This window comes from Euprymna scolopes, chromosome 12 (genome assembly GCF_053919585.1).
Source record: "Euprymna scolopes isolate OS-2025 chromosome 12, ASM5391958v1, whole genome shotgun sequence".
Classification (NCBI taxonomy): Eukaryota; Metazoa; Mollusca; class Cephalopoda; order Sepiida; family Sepiolidae; genus Euprymna; species Euprymna scolopes.
The window spans coordinates 66,361,312-66,373,682 of record NC_136493.1 but is presented as its reverse complement, the minus strand read 5'-3'; the positions used below and the strand labels follow the sequence as shown (position 1 = coordinate 66,373,682).

General features: G+C 31.7%; 1 protein-coding gene across 21 annotated transcripts in view; it reads right to left on the bottom strand.

Annotated features, from left to right (window-relative positions):
* LOC145291308 (centrosomal protein of 162 kDa-like) overlaps positions 1–12,371 on the bottom strand; it is a 927,819-nt gene that overhangs the window by 478,670 nt on the left and 436,778 nt on the right. For all 21 annotated transcript variants that reach the window (XM_080137033.1, XM_080137018.1, XM_080137021.1 and 18 more), the window contains 3 exons: positions 7,040–7,189; positions 303–342; positions 63–203 (listed from right to left, as the gene is read on the bottom strand). In XM_080137033.1, coding sequence (XP_079993159.1) covers positions 63–203; positions 303–342; positions 7,040–7,189 — 331 coding nt within the window. The remainder of the gene's footprint in view (positions 1–62; positions 204–302; positions 343–7,039; positions 7,190–12,371) is intronic.

Genomic DNA, 12,371 nt, shown 5'->3' with positions numbered 1-12,371 from the left:
AAATCAGATCAAATTATAAGTTTTATTTGTTTAATTTCAAGATATATAAAATCTCCAAAAACCTTTTTGAATAAGAACGAACTCAGTATCTTCAAAAGTATCTTTGACATGTTCTTTACTGACAACAGGAGAATGTTCAGCATCTGCCTGGGTAGATATTCCGGTTGTATTTAAGGAAGATCCCTGTGAATCCTTCAGAGATACTAGAAAAACGAACAAAGAATCAACATTAACATTAGTTGAAATTTAATAATGGGTATAATAGTAAAAAAACTAGCTAAAAAGTGTTTTCAATAATTTACCTTTTGACAATAAACTTGGTTTTTGTTGATTTGGTGTAATCTGAAAATATAGGCAACAGAAACAGAGTTATTGAAATGAGCTCTTCTCAAACTATATAGAAAAGCACACTGAAAAGTGATGGCATTTTATCATCACAGAAAATGATATTATTATGAAGTTTACTAATTATGGGGAAAAAACAAAGCAAGTGGATCTATCTAATTAAAAGTTATGTGAGAATTTGAAAAGTTAAATTTTATTCAAGCCACTTAAATCATGATAGATATAGAAAGGCATCATTGTTTACTATTTTTTTTTTTTTTACATGGAGGTCACCACTTATCAAGGCCCAGAAGCCACTCGGGGAGAAGGGTTATTGTGTGTGCAGTAATCAATGGGATAGTATCGTAGTAATAGTTAGTATTGGAGATTTGATAAAGTGTCATTACTTAAGGGGGCAGTTCATCAGGAATTTGTTTGTGTTGGACTTGAACACATCCAAGTTGTAGTCAGGAGGGAAACAGGCCAGCGGTAGAGAGTTCCACAGGCGTGCAGTTCTAAGAAAGAAGCTTTGTTCATGGAATCTACGTTTTGATTTAGGCACAGATAAAGAGTGGGAAAAATTATTGACAGTGGTTTCAGCTAGACGGGTGTTTTTCGTGAAAGATTGGCGAGGGGGGGGGACCAGAGATAGGAGCTCAGACGAGCACTTGCCATGGAAATAATGATAAAACAGACAGGCTCGCAACGTCTCTTCTGTGGGAGAGCGGTTGCAGGGAAGAGAAAAGCCCCCCCCCACCAAGCCACAAAGTCTATTTTGTACTCTGTCAAGGCAGGATAGGCTGTTTTAGCAGCTCCTGCCCAGATGTGGCAGCAGTACTCCATCCTTGGACGTACTTGGCTTTTATATAGAGAATTGCATCAGTAGTGAGATATCTCCTGAAGCGGTAGAAGGATCCCACCATTTTCCCAGCGACCTTGGCTACAGACTTGATGTATGTGTTCCATTTCAGATCAGCAGTAAAGGTCAAACCCAGAAGCTTATCTAAACATGGGGCCTCCCCTAAACGAGAGCCATCAATTGATGCAATGATAGGAGCTTGGTCTTAGATGCATTAAAGGTAACCAGCCACCTCTTCCCCCATTGTACCACACGCTCAAGATCTGAGGAGAGAGAATCAGAGAGAACATTGTCATTTACGGCCTTTGATGTGTTGCCATAGATAGTCGTGTCATCAGCATAACGAATGATTTTAGTATGTGTTTAGGGAGATCATTAATGTAGATCAAGAAGAGAGTTTGGTCCAGGATGGACCCCTGAGGGACTCCAGCATTAATACTGCAGGCCTCTGATTTCTGCCCATCAACCACTACTCTTATGACCCTATCAAAGAGAAATGATTTAATGATTCAGAAAACATTTCCAGCTATAACATTAGCTGGAGATCCTGTGAAGTAAACCTTCATGTGACACCCTATCAAAGGCCTTTGATATGTCAAGAGCAATTGCCCTAGAAAGGTTGCCTCTGTCGAGAGATTCGTTAATCCTATGAGATATAACCATTAGCACATCAGCTGTAGATCTAGCAGAACGGAAACCATATTGCGTGTCACTAAGAAGGTTATTTCTGCTGAGGTGGTTGACTACTTCTCTATTTAATATGGATTCCAGCAACTTACTCATGACATACAGGAGACTTATTGATCTGTACTGAGAGGGAAATGACTTATCACCTGAATTCTTAAATATAGGGCATACTGATGAGGTTTTCCAGGGTGTTGGAAAGCACCTCTCCTTAAGGCAATGCTTAAATAGTTTGGTAAGTATGGGGGCAAGTTCTGGTTGTAGCTTTTTTAACACTATAATTGGAATACCGTCAGGACCAGTTGCTTTACTGGAATCAAGGTTCTTGATTAGCTTGACGACCTCATACACAGATATTTGTATGTTACCTAGCGTGTTGTGTGTTATAGGAGGAAATACGGGAAGTTGATGGCGTCGCATAGGGTAGAATTTGCTGCAAAGTTCTTGGCAAATAGTTTGGCCTTGTTGGATGCTGATGAGATTGACCTCTGGTCCACTGATGGTTGGGATAGAACACACGCTTCTGTTCAGGAACACATTCAGGGGAGAACCATGGCTGGCTGTTAGGTTTTTGTTGGTATTTTTTAGATGGTATGAATTGGTCTATGCCTATAAGTAACCATTCAGTCAGGTCTGATACTATAGAGGTCACACCCTTTTTAAACATGGAATGGAGAGGTTGATCAGATATGAATGTACGGAAGCTATCCCAGTCAGCCATAGAGTATCGATATACAGTATGGTGAAGAGGTACATCTGCAGACTTATTACATTTCATTTTTATCTTAACTGATACAACAGAGTGGTCAGAGGATCCCAGAGGAGATAGAAAGAAACATGAGCACAGCTCAGGGGAAGTGGAGAGAAAAAACTCTAGAAGGCTTGCGTACTGACCAGTAGTATCGGGCACACGGGTGGGCTTGCGAACAATCTGAGTGAGGTCATAGGCAATGGCAAAATCATGACAGAACCTCCCCTCATCATCAGTCTTATTTGAGTGGGTCAGCCATTCCACATTATGGATACTGAAGACACCACAAAATGTGAATGTTAGCCAAGGGATGAGCAGACAGGATGTGGTCAATTTTCTCCGATATACTCTTAAAGATAGCAACTCCGCTGTTGTGGGGGCGATAGAGGGCAAATGCAAATGCGGTTGTGTAAGCATGTGCAACCCGGAAGCACATATAAGGTAAATTAGGGTCTTCTCTGGAGATATCCCTGCCACATGGGAAGCCATCTTTAATGTAGGCACATATTCCATGCCCATGGCGATCTTGGGGGTCAGATTAAGATGTTAAGTTAGAGTATCCTTTAATTATGAACTCATCTAGGGAGGTGGTCGGCCCTATTCCAGTTTCACTTGGAAAAAATATTTCCGGTTTTGTCTCCTGTAATTGGGTTCCAACCTCTGGAAGGTTGGAACGTAGACCCCTGATGTTGGAGAAGGAGACATGGTAGTAGGGATCTACGTTGGAGGATGAGGTTTTACGTTTATTCTATGTTAGTCATATCAAGACATTGAAATATTTGTTATATTCTCAATGACTGTATCTAGACTTTGTATATGGTGAACTGGGCTGCTATCTTTTTTTTTTTTTTTTTCTCATCATAGTTGGAAATTGGCTTGGGATGAATTAATGAACACAGACAATACTGAATATTTATAATATTAATTTGTTTGATCCTATAAACCATTGTTTGGATTCTCAAGGTTAGGTGTATATAGATTCTTTGCACCTTTTCATTATCATTTCCTTTTGCCAGTTGGACAGATTTCTGTCTAACACTGCTGCAAAGAAACAAATGCTCTAATTACTATTTCAAAATGCCCCTCTCTCTTAACATGCGATCTGGTTCAACCAATCAGAGTAACACCCTCTCCTATTCATCATCCAACAACATGATCATAACTTTTAAGAAGGTAAAAGCTGAGACTTTTAACTTTGAATGTTTATGGTAGATATTTTTGTTAAATTAGGGATCTGAAAAATTATTTAATTGTTGATGGTTGCAAATTTTTAAAACTAAATGAATGTGAAATTTTTTTTTTATCTATCATATTACAATCAACATGGGTTACTTTTTTACATCAATAGCCCAACATAGTATTTTACACGCCTATATACATATATATATGTATGTATATATATATATATATATATATATATACATATATATATATATATATAAAGAAGCAAGTCATTTGAATACTTAATTCACATTTTTTAAACAGTACATAATAAAAATTAATGCTTAGTATCAAATTGGAATTGTATAATTTTTACTATAAATGTGTAATCATTTTGTTGATATTAACAGTAATGAATTAAAGAATAAATAAAGAGATCAGATAAATGACTAAAACACCTTAAGTTAAACAACTAGTGCTCGCTATCAGACAAGTGACAAAAGAAAAGTGTGAGAAAGAGAAGGCTTGCTCACTCTTTCTCTTTTGCCCTCTTTTTGCAGTTTTTACATTTTCCATGACAAATAAAAAACTTCTTTTAATTAGTTAAATAAATGCCTTATTGGTAATCAACAAACATTTTAAACCCCTTTTCACTATCCTCATTGACAAATGTAAACAAAAGTTTAGTTGTATCGATTTGTCCAAATTGCAAAAACAGCAGCAAAAAAAAAAAAAACAATCATATTTTGCTAAAATTGTAGATTAACGCCCTCTTACTATATCACCCCACCTCGCATGAAAAACAGAATTGATTCTCCATTTTTAGGTGATTATGTGTGAACAATCTGAAAAACTTGTCAGAAAGAAGAAAAATACAATTATTTTAGAATTTTAAGTGTTAAAAGTGTTTCATGCTTGCATATGTGAATATATAAATATGATATGTGAATATATAAATATGATATGTGAATATATAAATATGATATGTGAATATATGAATATTATATGTGAATATATGAATATAATATGTGAATATATAAATATGATATGTGAATATATAAATATAATATGTGAATATATAAATATAATATGTGAATATATAAATATAATATGTGAATATATAAATATGATATGTGAATATATGAATATTATATGTAAATATATGAATATAATATGTGAATATATAAATATGATATGTGAATATATAAATATAATATGTGAATATATAAATATAATATGTGAATATATAAATATAATATGTGAATATATAAATATGATATGTGAATATATGAATATTATATGTAAATATATAAATATGATATGTGAATATATAAATATGATATGTGAATATATAAATATGATATGTGAATATATAAATATGATATGTGAATATATAAATATAATATGTGAATATATAAATATAATATGTGAATATATAAATATGATATGTGAATATATAAATATGATATGTGAATATATAAATATGATATGTGAATATATAAATATGATATGTGAATATATAAATATAATATGTGAATATATAAATATGATATGTGAATATATAAATATAATATGTGAATTATAAATATGATATGTGAATATATAAATATAATATGTGAATATATAAATATAATATGTGAATATATAAATATAATATGTGAATATATAAATATGATATGTGAATATGTGAATATATAAATATGATATGTGGATATGTGAATATATAAATATAATATGTGAATATATAAATATAATATGTGAATATATAAATATGATATGTGAATATATAAATATGATATGTGAATATATAAATATGATATGTGAATATATAAATATGATATGTGAATATATGAATATATGTGAATATATGAATATATGTGAATATATGAATATAATATGTGAATATATAAATATGATATGTGAATATATAAATATAATGTGAATATATAAATATAATATGTGAATATATAAATATGATATGTCAATATATAAATATAATATGTGAATATATAAATATGATATGTGAATATATAAATATAATATGTGAATATATAAATATATGTGAATATATAAATATAATATGTGAATATATAAATATAATATGTGAATATATAAATATAATATGTGAATATATAAATATATTTGAATATATAAATATGATATGTGAATATATAAATATGATATGTGAATATATAAATATGATATGTTAATATATAAATATAATATGTGAATATATAAATATAATATGTGAATATATAAATATAATATGTGAATATATAAATATGATATGTGAATATATAAATATGATATGTGAATATATAAATATGATATGTGAATATATAAATATATGTGAATATATAAATATAATATGTGAATATATAAATATGATATGTGAATATATAAATATAATATGTGAATTATAAATATGATATGTGAATATATAAATATAATATGTGAATATATAAATATAATATGTGAATATATAAATATGATATGTGAATATGTGAATATATAAATATGATATGTGGATATGTGAATATATAAATATAATATGTGAATATATAAATATAATATGTGAATATATAAATATGATATGTGAATATATAAATATGATATGTGAATATATAAATATGATATGTGAATATATAAATATGATATGTGAATATATGAATATATGTGAATATATGAATATATGTGAATATATGAATATAATATGTGAATATATAAATATGATATGTGAATATATAAATATGATATGTGAATATATAAATATAATATGTGAATATATAAATATGATATGTCAATATATAAATATAATATGTGAATATATAAATATGATATGTGAATATATAAATATAATATGTGAATATATAAATATATGTGAATATATAAATATAATATGTGAATATATAAATATAATATGTGAATATATAAATATAATATGTGAATATATAAATATATTTGAATATATAAATATGATATGTGAATATATAAATATGATATGTGAATATATAAATATGATATGTTAATATATAAATATAATATGTGAATATATAAATATAATATGTGAATATATAAATATGATATGTGAATATATAAATATGATATGTGAATATATAAATATGATATGTGAATATATAAATATATGTGAATATATAAATATAATATGTGAATATATAAATATAATATGTGAATATATAAATACAACCAAACAAATTTTTATTTAAATAATGCTTCCTGAAGAGAATCATGAAACAAACTTCAGAGGGCTCCTTGCTATTAGCACTGTTTAAGATTGGTGAATGTTCTCCCTGTGCAGCAGCATTTATGTTGATTACTGATGCGGTGTTGCTCAGTTGTTGGTTGAGAAGACCATAGTCCAATGTGCCACTTGTATTCTGCTCCAGATCCTAAGATAAACACAACCAAAAAAGAGAAAGAAAAAACTATAAAATCAACATGAGTAAAAACAAAAATTCATTATTACTGTAATTATGTTCATAGGCCCAAAATAAATGTTTGGTCAGTAGAATAGCAAGGATGTCGAAATTCAAGATCGTTTTAAAGGGAGATGTAACAAGACATTATAATGGATCTGTAATATGTCCGTTAAAAAGGGAACTGAAACAGAAATATTGGGTTTTACAAAGGACATTAATATTATGGTATGTCTTAATAATATTGCTATTGTAACTCATTTAATTTTTCAAATCATTTGTGCATATCATATATATATATATATATATATATATATATATATATATAATCAAGTTCACATTTTCACCATTTTTTACGATTACTATCTAATTTAATTTTGAACAAAATCTAAAACCACTTACATTGTTGCAAAAAGCACATACTCAGTTACATTTTAATATAAAAAAATCGAAATTTGATTCTCCAGAAAAAAAGGTTAATTAAAATTTGTGAATTTTTGTGTTAAAGTATGTCTGTTAGGAAGAAATAAGGAAAACCACTGAAATAGTGAACAAAATTGTTTCTCTTAAAAAATAAAACAAAAAAAGATTTATGATTTTCCAGGAAAGTAACTTTTCTTACTTCTTTTATTTAATTTGAATTTATGACTATCTAAACAAATCTTTTTTTTTTTTTTTTTATTTATTTATTTTAGACAATAGCAAAGATACTGGGAGAACATTTCTCTTGCCAATCACCAAAAAAAAAAAAAAAAAAAAAATTTGCGTAGCGACATGCATTGTGTGTTGGCATAGGTAGGCTCAGCTGTGGCGCAATCTGATCCCAGGCCTCAAGATTACAGATGGTGGCATGTTGCAGAATAAAATGTGCATGCATGCATATACATATATATATATATATATATATATATATATATATAGACTTATATGTAATATACTGAGTTTGTGTAATTCAGTAAATTTTCATATGCCAATAGGTTTTAAGCCAAAAATAGTTGACTTAAAGATTAAACTACAAAATTAGTACATTTCATAATTGAACATACTGTGTATGCAAAATCAAGACTTCAAGACAAGGTGTTGATGGCAACAAAAGGTGTATTTCATTTTTTGTTACAATTGTTTCAATGTCCAGTTTGACAAGTTCAAGCATTATATTGTTTGATAATTTTCAAAAACCAGCATTTCTTCCGACTTTATGAATAAGCACACTTTTGGCAATGTAGCATTTTTTGAATAGAAAGAAAAAAAGGGGGGGGGGGATCCCTAACGGGAAAAACATGCGAGAAACATTTCCACAACCAAGGTAAATGTTTCTCGCATGTTTTTCCCCGTTAGGGACCCCCCACCCTTTTTCTTTCTTTCTATTCAAAAAATGCTACATTGTCAAAAGTGTGTTTATTCATAAAGTTTGAAGAAATGCTGGTTTTTGAAAATTTTCAAATGATATCATGCTTGAAATTGTCGAACTGGACATTGAAACAATTGTAACAGAAAATGAAATGCACCTTTTGTTGCCATCAACACCTTGTCTTGAAATCTTGATTTTGCACACAATGAGTATATATATATATATATATATATATATATATATATGCATGCATATTTTATTCTGCAACATGCCATATATATATATATATTAGAATGAAATCTTAAGGTGTCAAGTCGCTGAATGATATGCAATTTAGCAAGAGATAATAAAATAAAACTGAATTATGTTGATGACAAGAAAAATGCATTCGTGTCGAAAGAGAATTTGTGACCATTTTTGAGACAATGAAAAGCAAAGAAGTGGGAGAGAAAATGTCTACTGATTACGGATCCAATTATTTTTAGACGGCGTTGTCATCATCATCATCATCATCATCATCATCATCAACAGTGAGAAGACCATGCTGAATTATATTTTTTTTTATTATTTTAATTAGAAAAAAGTAAAGATTTAGTGATACATTCCATCATTCCACACAGATGTAATCCGTTAAATAGATTAAATATTTATTATGATCAGTTTAAGAAAAAATACAAGGATATGGATTTGTTAAAAAAACAAAACAAAAACAAACATTTTACTGGATTGTTGAACTAACTAAATAAGTTAATCAAAAGTCAGTCGTTCTATGATTTTTTTCTATAAAAATGTTTTATTTTTTGTTTTTTTATTTGTAATTGCCCTCACTGCTCTTTTTGCATTAGCTGATAAGTAAATAAAAAAATAATTAACAATGGATTAAAAACATAACTAGTTGTCATGAAACTGGTTATGCTAGCATGGATTTAGAGTTAGTGGTTGGGTAAATGAAGGGCATGAATTTCACAGATCCCACATCCAGTTTTATGGCAGCAGACTTTTACTATGTTAATATCTTCATATTGAAAATTTTTTTCATGGCCAATCTGTCACGGTATTAACATTTTGGTTTTGGCAAATCTGGAGTTTAGAAGTGAGTTTACCGTATGATATATAATATATTGTTATGCCTGTGGAAAACAAAGGATTTAAAAGCCTTTAAATTGCCAATTTAAAAGTATTTATGGGCACTACTAAACTACCTGAAAGGCGATTAATTCCTTTTTCAGTCATGTAAATTATTTGAAGTGAAATGGTAAAAACTATCAACAACAAAAAGCATTAAAACCATTTTTATTTTTTTATTAATTTATAACATAATTGGAATAAAATTAGAATTAGTTATAGTCATCTAATGTATTTCCAAAACTTCCAGTGTAGTGCTACCGGAATCGGTAACAAGGCAGTTCCTTCACTTTTTTTCTCTCACACCTCCTGTGCATATACTCTTTTTTATTACATTTTCCCAGTCGTTTCTTTATGTTAAATTTTTATTATTTATTATTCATTGAAAACTTCTTTCATTTTTATGATGCATTTTGGATACATTTTGTTATTTTGATTTCAATAATTTTATTGTTATGCTTTCATAAATATATACAAGTTACCCTAAATAAGTTTCCAGACTTTTTTCAAGCACTTTTATTGATAGTGTTATATTGGTTTTGTAGGTTAACTTTGTTGTTACTGTGACATTTTCATACTTCGCTAGCGAGCGTTTTCATATTTGTTTATATTTTGGAGACTGGCGGGAAACAAGCTCAGCATCGGTGCAGACACATGGGTGTCTCGCTTTCATTACTTTACCTCACTATTTATTGTTGTATATGTACATTGTTCATATGTCACTGTCTTTACAATATGTCTCAGGAGCGTTATGTTCTTTTGTATTGCAGGCTGTACCTTGGGTTTAAGTTGAGTAAAGCTTGGTCTGCACAACCAAATTTCCTTACCCTACAACAATTTACTCAACTTACGGCCAACCATGGAGAAAGTGCTCCAGCCCATGCGCTTAGACATCGACCCCAGTGCTCCGTCAGCAGCGAAGGAGTGGCGCCACTGGTACAGAACTTTCACGAACTTCATTGAGGAGTGCGGGGACAAGGCTCCAGATACGTTCCGGACGTTGGTCAACTGTGTGACCCATAATGTATTTGAGTACATTTAAGACTGTGAAGACTATGATTCTGCTATCTCTACTCTGCAAAAATTATATGTAAAAACTCCCAATGAAATCTTTGCTAGACACCTCTTAGCAACTAGACAGCAGAAGCCGGGTGAATCCGTTGATGAGTTTCTCAGAGAACTCCGTAAGTTAAGCAAGAATTGTAACTTTAAGTCTGTGAGTGCGGAAAAGTACCGTGAGGAATCAATTCGCGATGCTTTTATCAATGGCATTGCCTCACCCCTGATACGCCAACGCCTCCTTGAAAGTGACACCCTTGATCTGCAGGCTGCTTACAACAGAGCCTACACACTAGACCTGGCTCAGCATAATGCTGATGCCTATACTCCATGGACTGCTCACACTGCTGCTGTAGTTGCTTCACGGACCTCGGAAGGTTCTTCGGCAACTACTACTGAGGAGGGTGGAGCTCAGGAAGTGAAAGAGGAATCAGCAGTGGCTGCAACCTGTAGTAATACCAAAAAGTGCTTCTTTTGTGGTGGTCCTTACCATGGACGGAATCGCTGCCCAGCACGTGAGGCTACTTGTAACAAATGTGCCAAAAAGGGGCATTTTGCCCGGGTATTTAAGTCGGGCGTGTTCAAGTCAAGGGTGTCCTTAGGCTTAATGGCCAAACTTTTGGCTCCACCTCTCATATTTTGGCCACTAATATTCCCCAGGGTCTCTCGAAGGCTGCTGCCTCAGCAATCATTGGTGGTCGGAGGGTGAGTGCTCTCGTGGATTCTTGCAGCACGGACAGCTACATTGATGAGCGGGTTGCCCGGGAGTTAGGGCTGAAAGAGCACAAAACCAGTAGGGGTATCTCTTTGGCCCAGAAATCTCTGACAACTAGTTCTCCAGGATTTGTAATGGCAGACCTTAAACTCAACCCTAATAACCAATACTATTCAGGTATACGATTAGGAATAATGAAAGATCTTTGCTCAGACTTGATCCTTGGTCAGGATTTCCAGCAGATGCATTTGAGTGTAAAGTTTGAGTATGACCCAGGCCTGAGTTTACTCTGAAGGGAGACAATGCATACTGTGCTCTTGCTACAGCATCATTAGATGAGCCCTCTCTGTTCCCTAATTTATCACCTAATTGCAAGCCGATTGCTTCCAGGTCAAGACGCTTCTGTAAGGAAGACCAAGAATTTATTGGAGAAGAAGTAAACATTACTCAAAGACATAATTGAGACTAGTTTGTCCCCTTGGCAAGCTCAAGTTGTAAGTGGTGAAGGATCCCACACACAGACACAAGAAACGAATGTGTATTGACTACTCACAGACAATTAATCAGTACACAAAACTGGATGCGTACCCCCTTCCAAGAATTGATGAGATGGTCAACAACTTGGCAAAATACAGTGTATTCTCTACTTTCGACCTGAAAAGTGCTTACCATCAGATACCATTAAAGGAGGCCGAGAGGAAATACACTGCCTTTGAAGCCAATGGTTGCCTATACCAGTTTTGCAGGGTGCCGTTTCAGGTCACAAATGGTGTAGCCATTCTTCAGCGGGCTATGGACAAGTTAATCAAGGATGAACACTTGCAAGATATCTTCCCATACCTTGATAATATTACTATTGCTGGTCACAAGCAAAAGGAGCACGACCAAAATGTGTAACGCTTTTT